The 25,866-nt window shown below is 36.3% G+C and overlaps 1 protein-coding gene across 4 annotated transcripts in view; it reads left to right on the plus strand.

Annotated features, from left to right (window-relative positions):
- Rock1 (Rho associated coiled-coil containing protein kinase 1) overlaps positions 1–25,866 on the plus strand; it is a 108,409-nt gene that overhangs the window by 56,396 nt on the left and 26,147 nt on the right. For 3 of the 4 annotated variants that reach the window (XM_027403635.2, XM_027403637.1, XM_027403638.1), the window contains exons 11-20: positions 1,085–1,145; positions 5,111–5,199; positions 9,043–9,091; positions 12,583–12,718; positions 13,801–13,892; positions 13,985–14,231; positions 17,955–18,061; positions 19,822–19,972; positions 23,027–23,187; positions 24,851–25,035. In XM_027403635.2, coding sequence (XP_027259436.1) covers positions 1,085–1,145; positions 5,111–5,199; positions 9,043–9,091; positions 12,583–12,718; positions 13,801–13,892; positions 13,985–14,231; positions 17,955–18,061; positions 19,822–19,972; positions 23,027–23,187; positions 24,851–25,035 — 1,278 coding nt within the window. The remainder of the gene's footprint in view (positions 1–1,084; positions 1,146–5,110; positions 5,200–9,042; positions 9,092–12,582; positions 12,719–13,800; positions 13,893–13,984; positions 14,232–17,954; positions 18,062–19,821; positions 19,973–23,026; positions 23,188–24,850; positions 25,036–25,866) is intronic. The other variant, XM_027403636.2, reaches the window with a different exon arrangement.

The raw sequence follows: 25,866 nt of genomic DNA on the forward strand, positions 1-25,866 counted from the left end.
AGCATGATTACTAAATTTTAATTATAGCTAATTTTACTTTAAAGAGTCTTATCATTTTTGTCCAAATTTTCATAGTGAGGGATTTGGTCTATTGTAGATAGAAAACAAGAGGGCACTGTAGCCCTGCCTCCTAAACCCAATTCTCCAGGGATTTACTTAGAACAACACTGGGTGTATGTACAGCACCAGTGACACCTGAGCTTTCATCATAGAAAAGCCTACTATTTAACTCCTTCCTTCTGGCAATTACATAATACTGTAATACTTATGTTGGCATATGTACACAGGAGATCTGGATAGGTTTTCCTAAAGTCTGATTTTATTTGTTATATTATTTAGGTTATAATGTTAGGAAATAACTTTGACTGCTTTTCTAAAATGTCTAAGCATTTTGTATAGTATGTGAATGTTCAGTAAAATGAAGTAAATACAATATTGGTAACATTTTTAGTAATCATATCTGTACTATGGAGCTGCCTGGTTCTATGCACTTTTATTAGTGCTATTTTGTAGCAAATCTAAAATATAGAAATCTGTGGGAGAGCCTAAAGTGTGTTGCTAATGTTTTAAGAACATTTAGAATTCTCTTTCTCAAGATACTGAGTGAAGAATTAAAAATAAAAAATTAAAAAAAAAAACACATAAAAGTTCAAAGCCTGGATGGAGTTAAAAGCAAAATTAGAAGAAACACACTGAAGTTGTGATTTCTTTGAATTTTAACAGCAACTATTGGAATACTTTGTGTAATAAATACCACTTTGTTTCTTGATGTTGCTGTATCATTACTATGTTTTCATTTAAGTATATTTAAAATTTGGCAAGTTTTTATTTTCATTCTATTTTATACAGTATAAATATTGATATATTTTCCTATAAAATGTTTTATAATCACAGTATTTGCTTAAGAACTATTTAACTTATATGTCTGTTTCTAAAATAAAAATTAAGCTTGTACTTAATTTTTTAAAATTAGCTAGTATAATACTGAGCATAAAACAAGCACAGCATACTTTTTGTTTGTCTGTAAATATTGAAAAGGTGGGTTGTTGTTGTTGTTTTTAATTCCTTACCCTGTACCCTGTAGATACTTACCTTCAGCTAATGCCAGTGAAAATAGAACCAGCTCCAGTGTGGATAAAAGCTTGGTAGGTATTTCTTGCTGTCAGTCTGGTATTTATTTTTAAATTCACAGATAATGTAGTTGTATGCATGCTATTGAGTAAGCGTATGTACTGCTTATGATGTGCAGTTAGTGAGTTTATATATTTATGACATTCGTTCGTTTGCCTGTTGGAGACAGCGTTTCTCACTTAGCCCTTGCTGTCCTGGAACTCGCTTGTGGACCACACATATATATGAATAGAAAGTAAGTTATAAATTGTTACTGATTGGCAATTATTATCCTTTAAATCTTTGAATTAGGAATGTATGAGAAACCATTTTGTCATTAAGGAAATTGGAGATTGAGCATAATGGTACATGGCTGTAATTTTAATACACTGGAAGCTGAGCAGGGGAGGATCACAAATTCAAAGCCAGTTTTGGATATGTGGGGTTCCAGGTTAACCTGGCTGTATCAAAAGGAAACTTTTGGACTAACAGCAGAGGAAAGCCATTGCTCCTATACTGCTGGGAGGAAGGAGAGAGAATTGTGTTGCTATAGCTCCTAGAAAGCCTGGCATAATAGAAGAGGAACGCAGAATATAGAACACCAAGCATAACAAAGAAGAGTATTGGGAGACAAACTTCATATCCCCAGCTTTCTTATTTTCCCTTGTATTCTGAGACTAATCATAACACAGCAGATCCAGGTAATGTAGCTTGTAGGTTTTATGGCAAAAGTAGAAGGTGTTATGTAGCATGAAAAATAAAAGCCCGTAGACAGATATTGGGGTTCAAGATGAAGATCAGAAAAGCAAAGCAGCCAGTCACCAGGGAGTTCTTGCCTCTACCAAGGCCTGGGCGATCCTGTCGTCAGTGTGACTGCAGATTGAATATAAACTGAGACCCTAAGCTCCTGTCTTATACCTCTCTAGTTCTGGGATCAAAAGCGTGCGTGCACCACCACTGCCCACCATCTATGGCTAACCTAGTATGGCTGCTGGGATTAAAGTTGTGTACCACCACTGCCTGGCCTCTATGGCTGTGGCTAGCTGTGTATTCTGATCTTCAGGCAAGCTTTATTAGATCATAAACAGAATATCACCACAGTGGTATATTTTTAAGACTGAAAGGGAGTTGGAGAAATAGAGAATAATCGGTAGTTTCAGCGTAACGTAATTGTTGATTCTTTGGAATTAGGACTGTATGATATACATAAGTATATTATTAAGGAACTTGGTGTGTTCTAGTTAGAAATTCTTTCTGGTGTTCATGTGGCTAAAAAACAAGCCTTCCTTCCTTAAATTTAAAAGGACCCTTTTTAGTTAAATAGGACTTTGCTGGGGAAAATTCCTACTTTTAGGAGTAATTGTTATTCTTAAAGCATTCTTAAAATACCTTATTTACATAGGACACTTTTTGTTTACTTTTGTGTTGGACTTTGGGCATTTTCTGATACTGGGATTAAAGCCAGTGTCTTATAAGCTTGACCACTGAGTTATATCTTCTTCATCATTTTGCTTATGCTTTTAACAAGAAGCAAAGGAGTAGCAATTATTTTTTAAATTGTTTTTACATGTTTTTCAAGATTGAACATTTTTATGCATATGTGTGTGTGCCTGGTGTATGTTGGGTACACTATGTGAGCACAAATACCTGTGGAAGACAGGAGGGAGTGAGCCTCAGGTCACCTGGAACTAGATCTACAGGTGGTTGTGAGCTCCCTGATATGGGTGCTAGGAACTGAACTCTGGTGCTCTGTAAGAGTATTAAGGGAAGGTACTATGTAGCTCTTACTGGCCTCAGACTCGGTGTCTAGTTAAAGATGACCATGAACTTGAGCCTTGTACCCCTTAATCCCAAGTGATGATATTACAGGTATGGGTCACTTACATGCACTGTATGTGATACTGGGGAATAGAAGCCAGGATTTCATGCATCCCAGTGCATCTGAGCCATTTCCCCAATGATACATATTTAGTTTTTACTTGGTTTGGTTTTTTGAGATAGAAGCCTTCCTAAGCTATGATACTATCTATGATGACCTTGAATTATAAATTTTCTGATTCCACCTCTGAAGTGCCAGCAGCCATTTTTTAAAAAGCAGTTACAGTTGTTTTCCTTTTGATGTATTTTCTCTTAATGTAAGAAAACATATGATTTTTTAAAAAATGAGAAAAGGGGAAAGGAACTAGTCATTTTAAAAAAAACCAAAGTGTGTGTGTGTGTGTGTGTGTGTGTGTGTGTGTGTGTGTGTGTGTGTGGTGTGTGTGTGTGTGTGTGTGTGCGCCGCGCGCGCGCGCGCGCGCTCGCACCTTTGCAGGTCAGAAAAGGGTGCAGGATACCCTGGAGCTGGAGTTACAGGCATTTGTGAACTACTTGATAATGAATGCTGGGAATTGAACTGAGACCCTCCAGAAGAGCAGTAAGTGCTCTTAGCCACTGAGCCATCTCTCTAGACACTCATCACTTTTTTCTTTTGGGCTTTTTTTCTAAACATTTTTAAAATCACTTTATTTTTGAAAATTATAATTACAACCTTCCCTCCTTCCTTTCCCTTGATTCCTGTCCTCTCATGATGCCCATCCTTGTTTTCTTTCAAATCTGTGGGCTTTTGAATTTTCATTCCAAAAACTGTTGGCAAAATATATAGCTAAAAGGAGCCCAAAAATTATTAAAATGAAAATACTACTTCCTAGGGAAAATAACAAAAAATTTTTTTGTAATCTTGTACTTCCTGGATTTTCTCTAGGATGTAAGTTAACTAGTACTTGAGTAAATCTTCAGTTGATTTATTTGGATATTCTGGATTGTTTTGTTTTGTGGTTATTCTGTGTTTTGTTTTGTTTTGTTGTGATTGTGTAAATTTCCACTAGTGGCTGATGTCTTTGGTTATCACTATTCCTTTGCAGTACAATTTATGTTAGCCTAAAACTGTGTACAAAAATCTGATTTAATGACCAAATCTCCTTGAAAGTTGTAGCTGAGATGCACATTGTGAGGCCAAATATAATGAACAAAATTTTTCTTACTGCTTTAGATACTGACTTTCCTTATTTTTTGTTGCATTTACCATTGTAATTTTAGTAATTAATTTAATTCCTCTTGTTTTCATGACTTTTTAAATTTTTAGCCCCTTTCACTGCTCAACTAATATTAAATGTTTCCCATAGTGTTTGTATCCATAGACTCACATGAATGCCCATTTTATTTCTCTTAGCTCCACACCTGAATCTATCTTCCTGGGTACTTCGCAGACACATAAGACTAGACCAGAGTTAAACTGACAATCTTCCTCTGTCCAAACCTTCACTGACAATGTTCTAGATTTCTTGCCTTTTGTAATAGTAATATCTCTGTTTTTTGTTTGTTTTGTTTTGTTTTGTTTTGTTTAATTCTTGCTTTCTAGATCTATCTTCTAACTAACATACTCTTCATGCTTAGAGCCAGGGTTTTGCTACATACCCACACCTGAATTGTTTCAATAGCTTCTTACCTGGATACTTTCTTCCTAGTCTGCTGCCCTTTAACTATTCATCTTACTAGTTAAATTGGGGTGTGTGCATATGTGCATGTGTTGCATATGTGTATGTGAAGAGATCAGATCCAGAGATCAGATCCAGTATCTTCTATTACTGTCTACCTTATTCTTTGATTCAGGGTACTTCACTAGAGTTCACTGATTGACTAAGGTCATCTTGTCTTCACCCTCCCTGTTTAGCAGTGGGATTGCAACCATGTGCAGTCATGCCCAGCTTCTTATGTAGGTGCTTGTGTAGCAAGTACTTCCTAATGAACTAATTCCTAGCCCTAGAATAATAGTGTTTTGATATACATATGAATTATGCCCAAGTGTATTGAGACAATACCACTTAATATTGTTGAGAAAGATAAAGGATTAAACTAAATAGCCATATTCCAAATAGCTATACAATAGTAACAAAAGGTGTTACTTTTAATTTCTGTAGACATTAACAGAATGAAGGGTTTTTTTGTTTGTTTTTTAAAGCAGGAAAGTTTACAGAAAACAATCTACAAGCTTGAAGAACAACTGCATAATGAAATGCAACTAAAAGATGAAATGGAGCAGAAGTGCAGGTGAGACTGTCCCTCAATGATGTTCTCATTAGGAGTTATGTACATATTTTATATTTTAGAACATACAATATACTCTGTAAACACCTGGAGGTATATATAAGATGGGATGTTAAAGTTGATATTTATGCACGTCTATAAAAATGTGTCTTGGCTAGAACTGTAAGTGGTATTAATGACTTGGAATGTAAAATTACAGTAGAGTGGGTGCTTTGCATTCAATGGCCCTGGATTTGATTCCCAGCACTGCAAAAAAAAAAAAAAAAAAAGGAAACACTTGTGTTCCTGTTAGTTACATATGTTTTCTTCAGACTGTTTAAGCTCTATTTGCTATGGTAGCTTTTAAAAAGTGTGCTTAGTTTTCATTCGTTTAGTTGCCTCATTTGTTATGTTTCCCTCCTGATTTAACTAGCTAATTGAAGGGGCTTTCTGAAGTGCAAAATAATGTTCTAACCTAAAATGACTATCATACTTCCACTGAGATTTTTCTAGAACATAATTTTTTGGTTTTCTTTTTCCTGGTTGAATCAAATTCTATTGATAACATATATTTATGATATAGAGCAGTGGTTTTCATCTTGTGAATCACGACTCCTTTAGGGATCAAACAATCCTTCACAGGGTTCACCTAAAACCATTCTGCATATCAGATATTTACGTTACAATTCAAAACAGTAGCAAAATTACATTTATGAAGTAGCAATGAAAATAATATTATGGTTGGGAGCTACCACAACATGAGGAACTGTATTAAAGGGTCACAGCATTAGGAAGGTTGAGAACCATTGAAATATTCAAAGGATGATCAAGGTATTTTAAAATAACCATAATGTTGGTACTTGTTAACTACATATAATAACTTTATAATTACATTTCATGACTTACTGAATAAGTGAAATATAATTATAACAGATACTGTATTCAATAAATGGAATTGGGAAAAGTTGAAAGTGCTGGAGGCATAGTAAATAATTAAGATTTTTCTCTGCCTACCTTTCCTGGTACATTATATAATTAAGTGTGTAATTTTAAAATTTAAACTGAAGTCAAGATTTGGAACAAGTTTATAAGAGTAAAGAGTAGAAAGAGGAAAGGAATAGATTCAAACTTACATAAATACTAAGAAGTTCCTGCGTCAAAACAAACAAACAAACAAAACCTAGGGGCAGGAAAGATAGCTCAACAGTTAAGAATGCTTACTGCTCTTGCAGCAGCTGTGTGAAATGATTCACAACCACCCATAAGTCCAGCTCCAGGGGATCCAACACCTCTCCCGGACTCCATGGTTATCTGCGCTCAAGTGTGTACATACCTTGCCCATAGGCATACATGTACACATATTTTAAAATAAAATAAATCTTCAAAATTTTAAGAAAATTTCCAAAGTAACTGGTGGTGTTGGTAATAAGGGGTTTAGGGGAGATATCAGAATAGCCACAAATGGATAATAATCATATAAAAAATGTATAACCTCAAGAAATAGAAATGACCGATTTTAATCAGCCCATAGTAGGCTGAGGCAAGAGGGTTAAAAGTTTTTTTTTAACACAGGCACTCAAATAATTTTAATTACATTTGTTCAACAAAGATTTTAGTTTGTGTCAAATAATGTCCATACCAACAATATAGTACCAAATAAAAGACGATATAGCCCCTGCTTATGTAGAATTTGTAAACATCAGGGAAAATAATGTAGATAATTATAAATCAGTATAATATATGGTAAATTAGGGAGAATAAAATGATTCAGGAGTAAATTAGAAGCATGCAATATTTGGAGGCCCTCTAATCCCAACATTGAGGAGGTGGAGCAGGAAGGTCACAAGTTCAAGGCTAACCTCGGTTTTTATATACATACATAACCATGCCTGCTCCCCTCAAAAACCCAAAAAGATAAAAAAAAAAAAAAATGAGGATTATATCAGGAGATACTTACACTTTGTTGGGTGTTTTTAAAGACCAGAGCCAGAAAGTTGGGCATAGCATAAATAACAAAAACCCAGAGACAGATATGTGTTCAAGCTGAACATCAGAAAAGCAAAGCAACTGGCCACTAGAGAGTTCTCACCTCTACCAATGCTCAGGCCAAATGATCGGTCTACTGAAACTTAGATTGCACCTCCAGACTGCACTGTTTTCTACCAAGCCACAGAGTCCTAGACTGCCATGCTGTCTCCTCAACATGGCTGGAGACTGACTTTGCCTTATATACCTTATATACCTACCTAGTGCTGGCATTAAAGGTGTAAGTTGTTATTCTTTTTTGGATGATTTACTCTTGTGTAGCCCTGGGTGGCCTTGAACTCAGAGAACCATCTGCCTGTCTCCTGAGTCGTGGGATTAAAGGTGTGTGCCACCAACGCCTAGCTCTAGGGCTATGGCTGTGGCTAACTGTGGCTTTATTAAGTCATAAACAATATATAACCTCAATGAGTGAGAAGAGGAAAAGAAAGTATTAAAGTCCAGGAATTATACGTATGTAGAGGCCTTGTTGTAAGGGGACTTCATGTGTGTTAGATGAGAAGAAAAGTCAGAGATGGGCGGGGCAAATATGCAAGCTCAGAATATTAATGGACTTTTGTTTGTTGTTGTTGACAAGATAAGGGATTTGTAATTTACCTTAAGTATTGTGGAAATACACTAAAAGTCATTAAAGAGGTGAGAAATGGTTCACCATCATCCACTGGCTTTTAGGCCAGGTGGGCATGATAGCTACTGGTAATTCCAGTTCTCTGTAGGCAGAGTAGAGATGGATCCTTCTAGGCAAACTGGCTAGCTAGACTGGGCCAAATTGACAAGTTCCAAATTTTCCAGGCTGCCTTAGTAAAAAAGTGGAACATAATCAAGGAAAATACTTAATGTCAGTTTCAGGCCTCTACATCTATGTATCTGCACACAGGGGCCCACAAACATGCACACCTACAGATTGAAAACAACTCCCTAATTATTTGGTTGGCCTTTTATTTTTCACTTAATTGATTAAAAAACAAAAAGGGAAGATGAGTCAGGGATAATTCCTGGCTGATATAAACTATTTGGACATTCTAGAAGAAAAGCAAATTAATATTGAAGGGAGCTGTATAGGACAGGTTAGTTTTGCATGTGTGGAATGAGGTATTTGAGATATTCACATGAGCATATTACATATACAGTATGTGTAGAACAGAGGTTCTCAACCTTCCTAATATTGTAACCTCTTAATACAGTTCCTAATGTTGTGGTGACTCCCAACCTTAAAATTATTTTGCTGCTACTTGATAGCTGTAATTTTGCTACTGACATGAATTGTAAAGTAAGTATCTGATATGAAGGATTCCTGATATGCAACCCCCAATGGGGTTGTGATTCACAGGTTGATTCCCACTATGTTAGAAGGTCAAAACTGTGATTAGAGCCAAAGAAAACAAATTGTGGCCTCGAGGCCAGCGTAATCCACAGATCACTACAGAGTGAGTTCCAGGATAGACTCTTAAAGCCACAGAGAAACTCTTATCTTGAAAAACCAAGATGGATGGATGGATGGATGGATGGATGGATGGATGGATGGATGGATGGATACATACATTCATTCATTCATTCATTCATTCATTCATTGTTCCACAGAAGCAGATGTCTTCATCAGACAGCCAAGAGATCACACAACAAACACACACACACACACACACACACACACACACACACACACACACACACAGAGAGAGAGAGAGAGAGAGAGAGAGAGAGAGAGAGAGAGAGAGAGAGAGAGAGATTTTTAAGAAAATCAAGTGAAAAAAGTAAAGAATAGGTGTTAAAACTGGGTAATGAAAGTAAATATATCTATAATCAGTATTTTTTTTGTTTTTGCAGAACTTCAAACATAAAACTAGACAAGATAATGAAAGAATTGGACGAAGAGGTACTTTTTAGTTTACTAAGTATTTTTTCTTCTCTTTTCTTCTCTCACATTAGTTCATTTCTAGTGAAAATCTTATTTGAAATCATAAAGACATAACCAGAAAATTAAGATGAAAATTTTACCTTAGACTCTAGGTTCCAGTATACAGATTATACTTTAGTTTCCTTTATTCTTTCTTCTGTGACCTTGTTGAAAGTTTAGTACATAGATTTCAGTTTTGTGGTTCTTGATAACTGAAAAGCAAAAAGAAGCAAGAGATTAAAAATAGAAGCTGTGCCCAGTGATGGTGGCAGACGTCTTTAATCCCAGTACGTGGGAGGCAGAGGCAGGTGGATCTCAGTTTGAGGCCAGCCTGGTCTACAAAGTGTGTTCCAGGACTGTTTGACAGAGAAACCCTGTCTTGACAAACCCAGTAAAAAAAAAAAAAATAAAAGCTGCAACTATGTCAAAAAGAGGCAGATTGAGAAGAAAAACATAAAATAATTTGAAATGATTGATATAGACATGATACCACATGACCAATAGGGCTTAGAATTGGTTTTATAAGTATTCATGTTTTTCCTTCCAGCCTGGTTTTATTAGCAGATAGATATTATTTTATACAAATATATAATACATTTTTATTCTTAGCCTTCTAATGTGTGTGATCACTTTCTTAGGCAGAAATAGACAATTTTGATAGTATTCTTCTAATGTATAGTTGTATAATTTCCTTTTTTAGATTTAATCTTTGTTCTCTTTTTCTTCCCTGAGGTAACGGTATTTGTTTGGGCTTTTGTTTGTTTGTTTGGGATTTTTTTGTTGTTGCTTTTTTTCAAGACAGAGTTTCTTTGTGCAACAGTCCTGGCTGTCCTGTAGCCACCTGCTTCTGCCTGGCTGTAATTGTATCTGTTAGTGATATTTTTCCCTTTAACTTGTGTCTTAGGACATAAATGTAGTCATCTAAAGATTTATTGACAGCATTTTTCCATTAGCCACAGGTCAGTATGAACTTAGTCTTACTTAGCACTGTATTTTTTCATTTTGAGTGTTTTCAGAATCAGTCCTAAATTCAGATAAACTAGGTTGAAGTTACTTATCTTTCTAAATTCAAGAATGGGAGGAAGATCTTAATTACTAAATTAGCTTAATACTACTTAAAGAGGGGCAAAGTGAAAGTACTGTTCCCTCTTCTTACCACTAAACACAGCTAAATCCCCTATACATTAAATGTAAAACAAATGTAAAGAGATCTGAAAGGTGTGAAGAAAGCAGATCTTTCTTGATTCCTAAGAAAAACCACGGATGTGGGGCTGAAGCTGTGGTTTATGGAGTGCTGGTGTGGCATGAGTTCAGTACTCAGGATCTCATACAGGAGGGATGCACATGCCTGTAATCCTAATGCCTGGGAAATGGAAGCTCGAGGAACAAAAGTTGAAGGTCGTCTTCAGATGTACAGCAAGTTCAGGGCTAGCCCGGAACTCATTAGACCCTGTCTCAGAAAATAAAATAAATAGTGGGAATACTATGGGTCTCCTCTCCCCCGTCCCCCAAAAGCCAAGAGTAGACTTCATAGCCAAGGCAGATCTTATCCTGAGCCATAGAGTAAACTTAAAAGAATCAGAATGATAGTGTGTCCTGACCAAATGTAATGAGTAGCAGATAACAAGAACATTGAACACAGAAAGTCAAAAGAGGAAAAGAAACACTCTGAAAAAGGATGAAAAATACATTGGTATGTTGATATCTTTAAGCTTCTATGTTAAAAAAGAAAGTTGAAGCTTTTCATCATTGAATAGCTACATAATTAAATGAAAATACAAAATTAAAATTTGTGATATGAAGTGCCTAAAGAAAAGCTTATAACACACGTGTTTATATTAGAAGAACAGTCGCTAGTGATTGATCTTAACAAAAGCTCTTATAACACACATGCTTATATTAGAAGAAAAGTCGCTAATGATTGATCTTAACAAAAGCTGTGAAAAGGGTAAAAGCTGAGGTTTTGGAAATGACATGAAGAAAATAGACAGAACCAGAGAACCTGTTTGAAAAGATCTGCAGAACTGGCAAAGCTCTATCAAGACGGAAATCGGTAAAGTAGCTGTGTATAACACTCGGAAAGTGAATCCATGAATTTAAAACTCCCCATTCCCACAAAGATGTGAATCTCAGTGACCCCATAACTTCACTAGAGAATTCTGCCAAGTTTAAAGAGAACACTAAATAATTTACAGCACCTCCAAAATAAGAACACTTCCTAATTCATTTTGTTAGACTGATAACCTTCTACCAAATCACAGATTATAGAGCACACTATCAAATGGAAGTCCTTAGCAAAATGTTAACATAGATCTCAGCAGCACATAAAAAGATAATGATAATGTATCAGGAAAACAGATTGAAGAACAGAAATACACTCTTGCAATTATGGCTCACTGACCTTTGACAAAGAGGAAAAGCATTTTGGGAGAGTAAGTGTAATCCTTCAACAATGGTACTGGAACAATTGTGAGCCAAGATCTGAACCTTAATGTGTCATACCTTGTGACCATTAACTTAATAGTAGATTTAGATATAAATATAAAAGAGTAAAGCTTTTAGGAGCTTGTCTTGGTGATTTATGCTTAAAATCCTACCACAACCTCCTGTATACTGAGATTGTGTGTGTGCGTGTGCGTGTGCGTGTGCGTGTGCGTGTGTGTGTGTGCCAGTGCCATCATGTCCAGCTTCAAGTTGGATTTAAAGTTCAAAGAGGTGGTTCAGTAGGCAGAGGCTCTGATAGCCTGAGTACTACCCCCATACCTTATAAGGTGGCAGGAGAAAATAGGTTCCTGTGAGTTGTCCTCCAGCCTCCACACATACAATGAGTTTTAAAGTTAATATGGCAAAATCTTAGAACTGGAAATACTATGGAGATCTGTATCACCTCTAAAATCTGATAATATATTACATAAAAGATAGTGTTTACTTATAGATGGGGAAAGTACACAGTAAAGCAGAGTTTCCTGATGTCAGGTCTTAAATGTAAAAACAAAGCAACAAAAACCTGCCGACACTGGTAATACTGGTGATGGTAGTTCAAACACAGAAAGTGTGTCTGTGTCTAGTTCAAGTAGGAGTGTCTTACTTTTTATAAGACATGCTTTATCTGTTACTGTAAAGTTGTCATTTCAGTATACTACCTGGGGCTCAGGATATGGCTGAACATTACTGTAACCTTAGTTTGGGAATGCAGTATGGAGACAGGTGAGCCAGTTTCAGTGAGAGACCATATTTCACGAGATATAGAGGAGAAACGATAGAGGAAGGCATCTGACATCGATTGCTGCCTCCACACACGCGCATTCACACATATACTGTATGCACATACTCACAACTGAAAAGAATATACAATCTGATTTTAAGCAAAAAAAAAAAAAAAGCATCTTAAGGTTTCATCTGAAGTATTTTTTTAAAGAGCAAACTATCAGTATTGTTTGCGGTTGTAACTGTTGTTGTTATGATTCTAGGGGAATCAAAGAAGAAATCTAGAGTCTGTGGTATCTCAAATTGAGAAGGAAAAAATGTTGCTACAACATAGAATTAATGAATACCAAAGAAAAATGGAGCAGGAAAATGAGAAGAGAAGAAATGTAGAAAATGAAGGTAAATTGTTATTTTGAAAAATGCTGGACTATCTAGGCAAACACTGAGCTCTCTATAAGTTTTTTAAGCCATTTGGTAACAATGACTTTATTTCTAAATTATTTTATAAATGTGCTTATAAGTATGCAGTATGATATATACATAAGGCTCTTCATATAGGGCTCATAACTGTATAATGTATTTAGTGATACAAAGATATTGAACTATCAATCATAAAAATATACAGCTTAACAAACCATCTCCTTATGTTGTTAAATATGTATATATTTCAGTAGATATGCATGTGAAAATGTATGTTTGATATATTTGGTTTCTTCTTAAGATATTGATTCAAGATTGTCCTAAGAAGGAAGAAAGCCAATTAAAAGAAGATATAAGGGAAAAATTCTTGTTATTCTACCATTTACTGTCTTTTGATTTTTGTACATTTTAAAAGTATTGAATTATTCAAGTAATTAATAATGTTCAAAAGCAAATAAAAAACTAGCTTTATAACTAAATGTGGTGCTTTCCTATATCTCAACACTCAGGAGGTTCAGGCAGGAGAGTCACTTGAGCTCTTGTGTTTGAGAAGAGCCAGCAGGGAATAGTAAATCAAATCTCAAAGAGAATAAAAACAAAAAACAAACAACAACAACAAAAAACAGCAAAAGGAGCTGTGTATTATTAACATCAGTAGATTGGTCCCATGAAGACCATAAAAGAATTTAGAGTACTACTGTAACAGAAACAAAGCTAGCTGTTTTACTCTGTATTAAAAAACTCTGTTCTGTTTGTTGCTTGTTTTTCAAGGCAGGGTTTCTTTGTGTAGCCCTGGTTGTCCTGGAACTAGCTCTGTAGAGCAGATTGGCTTTGAACTCACAAATTGAATTCTAGTATTAAAGGTGTGTGCCACTACTGCCTGGCAATGCTCTACTTTTTGACAGATTTAGAATATAAGAACTTGTAAGATAGAGTTTGGTTTTGGTAGTGGGAAGGGACCTAATTTCACTGATTGTTGTAGTCTAAGAATAAATTTCATTTTAAAAGATGTTTTTTTCTAATAAAAGGATGTAATTTCTACATATTCTTTGACTTCCTAGTTTCTACACTAAAGGACCAGTTGGAAGACTTACGGAAAGTGAGTCAGAGCTCACAGCTTGCTAACGAGAAGCTGGCACAGTTACAGAAGCAGGTAAGTTCTTCAGTGGGATCCTCTTAAAATTATAGTTAATTAAAAGAAATGTGATCATGTTTGGTCAAAATTCTTTTTTTCTTTTTTAATAGTTAGAAGAAGCCAATGACTTACTTAGGACAGAATCAGACACAGCTGTAAGATTAAGGAAGAGTCACACAGAGATGAGCAAGTCAATTAGTCAGCTAGAGTCCTTGAACAGAGAATTACAGGAGAGAAACAGAATTTTAGAGAATTCCAAGTCACAAGCAGACAAAGATTACTACCAGCTGCAAGCTGTATTGGAAGCTGAGCGAAGAGACAGAGGGCATGATTCTGAGATGATTGGAGACCTACAAGGTAATACTTTTTCTCATGTAAACTGTATGTCACATATAATTTGCCATTGTAAGTTTTTGTTTTATTCTTATTGTGATGTGTGTGGATGCATGGTAGAGTGTGCTATGTGTTGCCATGGGGCAGAGGAGTACAACACCAACACCTGGGTGGGGTGGTCAGAGAAAAACTTGGTAGAGGTAGCTTGTTCTTTCCACCCTTGATCTCAGGTTGTCAGGCTTGCATGGTAAGCCCTTTATATACAAAGCTATCTCGTCAGCCCCCAGTTTAAGCATTTTTAAGTGTATATTTCAGTGTCAGTAAATACATTCAACGTTACTATCTATCTGTCCACGAATCTCCAGATCATTTTTATCATCCCAAACTAACTGCCTGTTACACAGTAACTCATCCTACTTTCTGTGCCTGGGAACTAGACACTCCATGTTCCTCGTGGAACACACAGTTTTTATCTTTAAATTTTGTTTTTAATTTTTTGTAGGCTAGGGAATCACACCTAGGATTTTAGTCATGCTAATCTACCATGTAAACTATAATTCCAGTCCTGTTCTTTAACTTGTGCTTAAAAATCTATAAAGTGTATAATTTAGCTATGCTTGGTGGTTTGTTGTTTTTGTTTGTTTGGTTGGTTTGGTTTTTTTGTTTTTTGAGATAGAGTTTCTCTTTGTAGCCTGTCCTGGAACTCACTTTGTAGACCAGGCTGGTCTTGAACTCACAGAGATATCCTGCCCCTTCCTCCTGAGTGCTGGAATTAAAGGTGTGTGCAACCACTGACCACCTCATGTAGCTACTTTTTAATATGAGGCTTTTTTTATATATCATTGCTCTCACAGAAAACAATTTGGTGTAAGTAGAAGTGGTCTTTCTATAGAGCTGGCATAGTGTCTGTATTTGTGTTGTGCTGTGATCCTTTCACAGATGTTTCTGTGAAGTAATTTTTATAGCCAAATTTTTGAATATTTGGTTGGAAAACTTGCCTAAGTTTTAAGTCTTATTCACAATTCGCTTAATCCAGGCTGAGAAGGGTTATTACTCCTAAATCTCAGGAATTCCTTGGTTGTGGAAACAGGACCCCTTACAAAAGACCCAGGGAACTAGGAAAGGTTGGAATTAGAAATATTAGCATTCTTTGTGACACTAAAAAGCAAATCAAACATAACTGATAGTGAGTAAAAGGAACAGTTTTAAAAGGTAAATACCATTTGATTTGTTTTCCAAAGATGTCTGCCTTTGCTTCCTGTATATTTTCCTGATTTTTGTTGCTCTTCAGTAGCAACATACGCTCTACCTACACAAAAGACACACATGAGAATTTTCAGACCTCTCAGGAAAGACTGGAGGATAGGGAGAGTATGTTTTAACCTTAGTCATGGAAGGGAACATATTTTGGGTCTCATGGAACTTAATTCTGAGGAGAGAGGTCAGGTCAGTTTTTGTGACTACAGAAATGGAAATTAGGAGCTCCCATTGGCTCATCACTGAGGAAAGTTGAACAGTTTTATTTCTCAGGCACCAGGCTTCAAATATATCCAGATAAAACCAAGGAAGGAGCATCATCGTAGTTACTGGGAAAACTCCACACTTGTTTAAGTCAAGTTTTTCTCAGTGCTTTATTTTGGGGGATTGGGGGAGATGGTTTTTTGAGACAAAGCTTCTCTGTGTAACAGTCCTGACAATCCTGGAACTCTGTTTGAGGACCAGACTGTCCTCGAACTCACAGAGATCTGCCTGCCTCTGTCTCCCAAGTGTTGGGATTAAAGGCCTATACCATTATGCCTGGCCTCACTGCTTTTTGTAAAGCAAATTAGCTGAGTGAAAATCTCATTGCTCAAAGATTAGTTCCATAAATTCTTCCAGTTCTTAAAAATGTTTGTTATCTTTTGCTTATGACCAAGCTTTGAACTAATTACTTCCAAAGTTGAGACCATCATCATGCTTACTGTTTTTTTAACAGAATCTTTTAGATATTAGTGAAAGTTAAGAAGGGTTTATAGTATAATTTACTATATGCTTGTCCTTTTTATTGCTTATTTCATTTTATTTTTTACGTAAGAGATAATCCTAGTTTGGGGTTTTGTTTTGTCTGAAACCATCTCAGTGTGTGGCCCTGGCTGGCCTGAGAACTCACAGAGATCTGCTTGCCTCTGCCTCTTGAGTGTCGTAATATCCCATTCTGGATTTCCTGTTGTCACCCACCAGTATAATTTAACGTATTATCCCACACTCATAGTACTGAACATTGAGATTTAGATCTAGAAGCTCGATCTGTCTAGTAACTCAATGTGTCTCAGGTAGGGTTTGAACAAGAAGACTTTAATAGTGGTTAAATGTAAGGAAGCAGGAGAAGTCTGCCTTTTTATTGGTAGCATTTGGTTGTTGTACAGTCTTTTTTTTTTTTTTTTTCAAAACAGTGCCCATCATTATATTCAGAAGGTTGTACAACTATCTCCTCTATCTAGTTTTTAAATTTCATTAACTTCTAAACACATTTCACCCATTAAACTTCCTAATTTTCTCCACTTTCATGTAGCCACTAGAAGCTACTGATTTTATCTCTGAATTTACTTGATCTGTATATTTTCTGTAGGCATCATGTAATGTGATTTTTTTGCATGAGGCTTCTTTTGTATAATGTAATATTTTTTTAATTTTTATAATATGTATTAGTATCTCACTAAAGGCTAAGTTTTGTTTGTACTACAGTTTTTATGTTGGTAGAGCTTACAGATTCACCTTTTTGTTACTGTAAATAACAATGTTGTGAACATTAATTTACAATATTTGCCATCTGTGTTCTTTTGAATGTATAATTTAGGTGTGAAATTGCTTGGTTGTGTAGTAATTCCATGATTTTGTGGGATTGCTAAACTGTTTTCTACAGTGGCGGAACCATTTCATTTTCCCATGTCAAGGAGTTGGGATTCTGTTTTTTCTTCATTTTGTTGTTAGCATTCCTAATGAGTAATGACGTCAAGCATCTGATACCCAATTGTTTCTGCACCATTTGTTTTAGAGGCTGATGTGAGGGTTGGGGGAGGGAATGATTGGGGCTATTTTTTCCATCTAAAAGTAATTCTAACCAAGCAATAATCATCTTTCTCTGAACCTGGGTTTCAATTTTAGTTTTCAGTGAACAGGCCTTGTTCTTCCTTGGTTAAATGTCTTTTTAGGACAGTGGTTCTCAGCCTATGGTTTGTGATCCCTGGGGGGGGGGGGGTGGTATCAAACCACTCTTCCATGGGGATGGCCTAAAACAATCAGAAAGCACAGATATTTACATCACGACTCATAACAGCAGCAAAATTACAGTTATAAAGTAACAGTGAAAATAATTTTATGGTTGTAGGCCACCACAATATGAGGAACTGTATTAAAGGGTTGAAGCATTAGGAAGATTGAGAACCACTAGGCTAAAGAGATAGTTCAGCAGTTAATAACACTTGCTGCTCTTGCAAAAAGGACCAGAGTTAAAACACCAGCGCCCACCTGACTCTTTAGAACTATCTGTATGTCACTCCCATTCCAATGGGCCCAGTTCCCTCTCTGGTCTCCATGGGCACCACACGCAAATGGGGCACAACATACATGCAGGAAAAACACTCATACACATAAAAATTCAAAACTGAACATAAACAAGCACCTAGAAATCCTCACTCTCAAATAATCACAATTCTGATTTATAATACCATAAATTAATTTTGCTTTATCCTTTCCCTCATTTCATAGCACGAATTACATCTTTACAAGAGGAGGTGAAACATCTTAAACATAATCTTGAAAGGGTAGAAGGAGAAAGAAAAGAGGCTCAAGACATGCTTAATCACTCAGAAAAGGTAAGTGATTTAAAGAGGCTCAAGACATGCTTAATCACTCAGAAAAGGTAAGTGCTTTACTGTCTAATTATAGCTTGGTTGTCAGAGGTCATAAGGTAGTTTTATACATTCATTTGTAGCATTTGTACTTCATTGTGTGGTTGGTTTCTTGGTATGTGGGAATGTATGTGTGATGTGTTTGGCATCTTGTTACTAATTTTTGTTTGTACTCTAAAAAGCTTTGGATGCTTAGTGGATAATCACAGTAATTTGATTTGGAAATAATTTTTAATAAGAAAATTGTTCCTATGGCTGGAAGATGGTTTATCAGGTAAAAGCACTGGCTGTTCTTCCAGAGGACCCAGGTTCAATTCCCAGCATCCACATGGCAGCCCCCAATTGTCTGTAATTCTAGTTCCAGGGAATCCGATTGCCTCATACAGACAACATGCATGCAGGCAAAACACCAATGCACATTAAAAAAGAAATTTTTCCTAGTTCCTTTGTACATGGGTAAAAGGGAGGTATTAATCCTTGCTATGTTAAATCGTATGAAAACAGAAAATAAAGGACTAGACCCTAACAGATCATGCATGCTTCTTCCATGTTGTTAGGGGGAAAAGGGGAGGGGTGTGTAAAATAAAAAAGACCAAAGGAATTGGCTTGTGCACCACTCCCATCCCTCCCTCCCTCCCTCTCCTTCCTGTAAGATCATGCTTTGTGGTTTGTGTGGAGACAAGTATAGGTTCCAGGGTTCTAACTGGGGTTGTCAGGCTTAGTGGCAAATGTCTTTATCCATTGGGGTCATTCTGCTGGCCCTCGAATTTATTTGGACTTTTATCAAAATGTCACTTCTGAGTACCTTGCTGAGGAGAGGATCAAGCAGTTACTTTACAGATGTGGGTCTTAACTTTCACTGTTTCCCTCAGAAATGATTTTAAAAGCCTCTACTTTGGCATATTCTATCCCAGAGGGGTTTTTTGTTTTTGTTACTATTCTCTCATATATTACGTCCCCAGTCACAATTTCCCCCCCTTCCTCTCCTTTTAGTCCCTTCCCCCATCTGCCTCTCCCCCAGATGTTCTCCTCTTTTTCCTTTCAGAAAGAGCAGGCCTCCCAGATATATCAACTGAACATGGCACAACAAATTACAGTAAGACTAGGCACATAACCCCCATATCAAGGCTGGATAAGGCAACAAGAGTAGGATAAAAAGGGTCCCAAAAGCAGGTAACAGAGACACCTCCACTCCCGATATTAAGAGCCCTACAAGAACACTCAAGCTACACAACCATAACACATATATGAAGGGGACATAGCTCAGACTCATGCAGGCTCCCTGTGTGGTTCAGGCTCAGTGCCAAGCTGGTATAAATGTAGGAATAGGATAAAAAGAAGGAAGAGTAAACGTACACAAGACTGAAATCCATTCTTACTGTTCTCATCTGAACATTTCACTGCCTTGTTCCAAGATGCTTCATTTTTTAAAGGGAAATAAATGTGAATTTAGATATAAATATAGATGAATGTCTTATATTTTTAAAAAGTTTTATTTAGAGCAAGAATTGAATAGCAAAGTGAAAGATTGTTGCATTCATTTGTGACTCTAGTGTGACACCGTCCTGACATAACCAGAGCAGAGGGGCCTCTGCATCAGTTGCAGGGATGCGCTCAGTGGGGAGGGATGGCAGCGAAGGGGGATGGTGAAGTGTTCATCTCCTGTGAAACACTGAGCAATTTAGAATTGATTCTAGTCCATGGCTCTCATTCTAATTTTTTAGGAAAAGAATAATTTAGAGATAGATTTGAACTACAAACTCAAGTCTTTGCAACAGAGGTTAGAACAAGAAGTAAATGAACACAAAGTAACTAAAGCGAGGTTAACTGACAAGCACCAGTCTATAGAAGAGGCAAAGTCTGTTGCCATGTATGGTAAGTGTTACTATTTCTATGATTTGTTTTAAATAATGCTTATACAAATTTGGTTTTGATCAAAACTTCATTTCTATGACAGAGACTATAAGTAAGCATTGCTACCTAAGAAGAGAATATATTTTATTATATCACTCCTTTTTAATCACAATTTTACCTTCTATAGTTTCCTCATTTTATTTACCATATCTTCACTATAAAAGTTAATGAAATCATAGTAAGCATGCTGACCTGAAATCTCAGCACTGGAGAAGCTAAGGCAGGGCAATTGTGAGTTTGGGGTTTGGATCTAAAACAAATTAAAGTCAATGGATTTTGTGGAATATCTAACTATGTAAAGATATGTTACATTTGTTTATCTTATAGAGTATTGCTTTAACTAGGCATAGATGTGTGGTGCATTTAATTATGTATAGATGTGTAACTTTTTGTTTATGCTGCATTTGTTTAATTCCGTAAAGATGCGTTGCTGTTTTACCTTGCCTGCCTAAGGTACCTGATTGGTCTAATAAAAAACTGAATGTCCAGTAGCTAGGCAGAGGAGGCATAGGTGGGGCTGTCAAGCAGAGAGAATAAGTAAGAGGAAGAATCTAGACTCCAGAGAGAAAGGCAGAAAGAAAGGGAGATAGATGCCCACGACTAGCCAGCAAGTCAGCCACCAACCAGTCAGACATGAAGTAAGACATACTGAATGAAAGAAAGGTAAAAAAAGCCTCAAGGCAAAATGTAAAGAAGAGAATAAGTTATAAGAGCTAGTAAGAAATAAAACATAAGATAAGGCCTAGCTAGCATTCTTAACTAATAATGAGTCTCTGTGTCATGATTTGGGAACTGGTTGACAGCCCAAAAGAAAGCCTGCTACAAGTGGACTCTTCTTTTTTTCCCCAGTTTTTCAGTCTGTCCCTTGATTTTTCTTCATGATCCATTTTGGACTTCATTGTTACTTAGGTTCTTTTTTTGCCTCTTTTTTTTTTTTAATTCCTTTATATTTACTTTGTTTTATAGCTTCCAGCCACAATCCTAGTTTAAACCAACCAGTTGCCTCATTTTATTATTACTTCAGATGTACCTGAGGTCAGTGTTAGTCCATTGTATTATCTCCAACTGCAGTTTTAATTGATGTTCTTAAAAGACTGCTCTTATTATCTGGAGAATGCTTTGAAAAGGAGCAATGGAAATAGGATGATCTATAAACTTAAACTGATGTTTCTCTCCCAGAGGCTTATATGAATTATAAAATACTCAGCTAGTAGCTCAAGCTTATTACTATTCTCTTACATTTAAATTAATCCATTTCTATTGGATTGCCATATTGTAGTGAGATAGCCGTCATGTCCAAGGACCATGCTCAAATATAAGTTAAATGTAATTTAAGCAGATGGCTATCACAGGTTCCCGCTCTAAGGATCTGCACAGGCTGCTTTTCTGTGACCCGACTGAAAGCAACAGAGAGTGCTGGGGTCAGGGACCCCAGATCTAGTCCTACCCTCAGTCACATCCACACCTGTGACCATACCCAAACGTTTGTGGTCAGTGCTACAGGTGTGGGCAGGGTGGTTATCTCACCACACCACATGGCTCGTGTGGCTTTACCTGTCTTTCAGCATCTTGCTTCTTGAGCGACTAGCTGGTGTCTTTCCTGACTGCCCTTCTTCTTACCCACCTTAGTTTGGTTTTTACACCTAATCTTATCCTGCCTCACTATTGGTCAGTCAGCTTCTTCATTAAACCAGTCAGAGCATAATTTACACAGTGTATAGGAATATTCCACAGCAATGACCCATTAGAAAATTAGGATCTGTGCACTGGTGGTGAGCAGAAGGCATTGAAGCAGAAGCACAAAGGACAAAAATGTGATGGAAGGAAGCAAGAAAGACTCAGGTATTTAGTTTGAACAGCTGAATGAATGGTTATGTCCTTATACAGAAATTGATATAAGTGCAATAGAAGTGATTTGGGGATTGGAGCGAAAGGTATTACTTTCAGTGTGTTAAGTTTGGGGGCTAGGGATATATTTCAGTGGCAAAACACATGCTAAGCCTGTGTTCAAATCTCAGCACATCCCCGAAAACAACAACTGATTACTTTTGTCAACTACCTAGATGGATATATTAACTACTCAATTGGTATGTAAGTCTGGAACTCAAGGGTAGATATCTGGAGTCCAAACATAAGTGAAGTGAATTTGTGTTACACTGGAGAGAAGGGATTCAGGAGACAGTGGTTATGTTAGTACAGCTGTATTTATAAGGTTAGGGAAATTTGAACTTCAACTCTAATTGTTTGTCTTGAGACAGTCACGCACCAAGAATAGCAAAAAGATTTTCTTGGTTATACAACCTTCTACTGCCATGACTGTGGTAAAGTAAAAATTCTCAGAATTTGACTTACCGTATCCCAGAATAAGGATCCTGTTAAATGCTAGGGTCTTCTGATAATGATTGAAAGAGGTGTTCTGCAACATGGAATCTTGTCATTGAGTTGAAGAATTCCTGTCTATAGAGCTTTTGAAGTTTTTCCAAACCAATGCAAGAAAGAAGCCAGGTACAATCCTGGCGCATGCCATTATTCCCAGCACTCAGGGAGGCAGAGGCAGGCGGATCTTTGTGAGTTCGAGGCCAGCCTGATCTACAGAGGGAGTTCCGGGAAAGCTACACAGTGAAACCCTGTCTTGAAAAACTAATAAGCAAACAAATAAGTTAATGCGATTAATAACTTAAGTCATGTTTTTCTATTCTTTACCTTCATTTCATACCTTATTCTTCTTTCCAATTACACTTCATCTTCCAGTCTAGACACTATTGAATTGTCTCCTCTCCTTTGGGCAAGGGCTAGATTGAGACTTATTATTATATATTATATTATTATTTTATTATATTATTATATTTTATAATTTTTTTCTTCAGATCGTCTTATCATGTAAGTTACTAAAATGCTCTTAGAACTTTTATAATTAATACCTATTACAGTTACAGAATAAAATCAATAGAGATTTTAAAGACCAATTTCCAGACCATTTAAAGTGAAAAATATTAAGTGTTTGTTCTGTTGCAGAAATGGAAAAAAAGCTGAAGGAAGAGAGAGAAGCTCGAGAAAAGGCTGAAAATCGAGTTGTTGAGACTGAGAAACAGTGCTCTATGCTAGATGTTGATCTGAAACAATCTCAGCAGAAGCTAGAACATTTGACTGAAAATAAAGAAAGGATGGAAGATGAAGTAAGACACAGTACTAACTTTAATTTTATCCTTCTTTTAAAAGAGAAACTATTCTAGGTTGTGACTGGAGAAATTTTATCTGTATTTGAAACAGATGATTTGAATGAAGTATGTATTCACTGCTATACTGTCATCCCAGAACTTAGAATTTTCATTTCAGATAGCTATTAAACATTAATTCCCTAGAAGTTGTTCCATTGTGTATCACGACAGTGCATGCAACTGTGTCAAAATGTCTTAGTTCCTCTTAGAAGCTATTTCCTTAAAAAAAGACTATGGAAAGTATCTGTGCTGTCTAGAAAAGCATTAAAAACAATTAACTGCTGCTTGGAATAGCTTATATTGATAGAAAACATGTAGTACATATTTATAATGCTGCTGACAAAAAGATAAAAGGCATTATGTATGTTGGTGGTTACTTTACTGTAAGTATTTTAAACATTATTTGTAAGCAGCCTCCAAGACTTGTCTTGCTGGAGGCAACATTGGAGAACAGATGTGTACTTGTAAGAAGATGTGTGAGTCATGGGAAAAGAAAATGGGTCCAGAGATGAAAGCATGATGTGGAGCTGTCACAAGAGACATTTGGTCTCTAAAGTAACCAGTGTTCTTTTAAAACTTTATATACACCTGACTAACAAGAGATGAGAAATAAACTAGCAAGCAGGTTATCGCTGTCTATATATTGAAAGTTTGGAAGATGCAGCTGGAAGTTGCTTAGATGTTAAGGACATTACTGCTCTTCAGGAGAACCTGGGTTTAATTCCCAGCACCCACAATGGCAGCTCACAACCATTTGTAACCCCAGTTTCTGGGAACCCAGCACCTTCTTGTGGCCTCTGCAGACACCAGGCACAGGCATACCATGTAGGCTAAGCACCATAAACATAAAGTAAAATTAAATTTTTAAAACAAGTGAACTCCAAATTTTTTTTAATTAAAAGAGAACTCAAAATTGGGGTTATTAAGATGAGTAAGATAGGTAGGTATATCTGTATACTTTTCAGGAACAGACAGTTTAGAAAGCCCAATCATAATTTCAAGCACAACATATGTGTGACTCTATAAAAATTAAGGAAAGCCTTGCTAAGGGTGTGGTGTTTGGGAACTGAAGAATAAAACATCTTAAGATTATTCATTAAGTCTGAGCATGCTGTAGTGTCAAACTGTCCAGGGAAAGGACAGAAAGGAGAATTGCCTGTACAACATGCAGGTGAAGGGTTAGTGCTATCCCTTGCAGACAGCAGAATGAACATGTGTACACTGCTGCAAGAATTTTGAGTTCATTGGCTCCTACAGTAATAAATACTTAATATTAACTATTTTTTTTTAAGTTTTAGGATCATATAAATAGAACATATCAACATTTGTGGAAGAACAGCTAAGTTCAAGTACTCATTTGAAATGTCCCTTCACACATGACTTTTAACCATTATTTTCCAAAATTTCCAGACTAGGTGAAATTAAGATTTTTTCTTTTTCCCACAGATTTCATATCTAAAATTTAGATACTGTTTTCACCCTAGTAAATATGCAGTAATAGACACAAATTAGAATAATGCAAAAGATAATAATGTTCTTGAAATTTGATTAGTAGCCTTTCAAATATCTAATGAATTTCTAAAATGATTAAGATGATTAAGATCGGTTTTCTCATTCATAGGTTAAGAATCTCACACTGCAGCTGGAACAGGAATCAAATAAACGGCTATTGTTACAGAATGAATTGAAGACTCAAGCATTTGAAACAGACAATTTAAAAGGTTCAGAAAAACAGATGAAACAGGAAATAAATACTTTATTGGAAGCAAAAAGATTGTTAGAATTTGAGTTTGCTCAGCTTACAAAGTAAGTTTTAAAAGTATCTTTTAGTGTTTCATTGACCTATAAATACTTGATATTTTGTGTGTCCAGATGACTTCAAAATTTGTGAAAAAGAAGACAGAATATTTTTATTTAATTATTTTCGTATGATAAAAGAATTTAGTTTCAAAGAAGGTTTGCAAGGAAGTTCAGTCATTAGAAGGACAGGCTTATTAAATTAAAATTACAGCTATTTAAAGGAAAAAGCATAGATTAGTAAAGCTTTTGGCTTTACAGTCAGTCTGTTCATGGTGGAAATAACCAGCTTTCTCATGATTTTCATATCTATAAATATCATTACATTTCTCCAGACTAGCATACACAAATGAAGGCTGCCCTATTTGAGAAGAAGTGTTCCAAATGGCTTTAGTTTAGTGATTACAATTAGACTTGAGGTGAGGATTGTTTTGTTTCTTTGGTTCATCTCAGAGTTGCAGTCTTTTTTTTTTTTTTTCTTTCTATTACTGCTGAGATACCATGTGCCTGCTTACCTGAGATGAAGACAAATCAAGGGTGTCATTGGCCTGCTTTAAAATGATAGGAAAAATGGGTATTCCTTATACCAAGTTGTGATTTTATTTCCGCCAAATGTATGTTTCATACCTTTAGGCCCATTTTGTTGCTTTTGTATTTTGGGTGTGTTGTCACTCTCCCCGCCTTCTTTTTTTTTTTTTTTTTATTTTATTAGTTCTAGTTAGGGAACAAGCTTATTTCAAGTCCCTTCTCCCTCTCCCTCCCCTCACCCCCAACCTTCCTCTCCCCACCCCAGCCCACCCCCCACCCCATCCACCCACCACTCCCCAGGCAGGGTAGGGC

The sequence above is a fragment of the Cricetulus griseus genome, chromosome 2, assembly GCF_003668045.3.
Source record: "Cricetulus griseus strain 17A/GY chromosome 2, alternate assembly CriGri-PICRH-1.0, whole genome shotgun sequence".
NCBI lineage: Eukaryota > Metazoa > Chordata > Mammalia > Rodentia > Cricetidae > Cricetulus > Cricetulus griseus.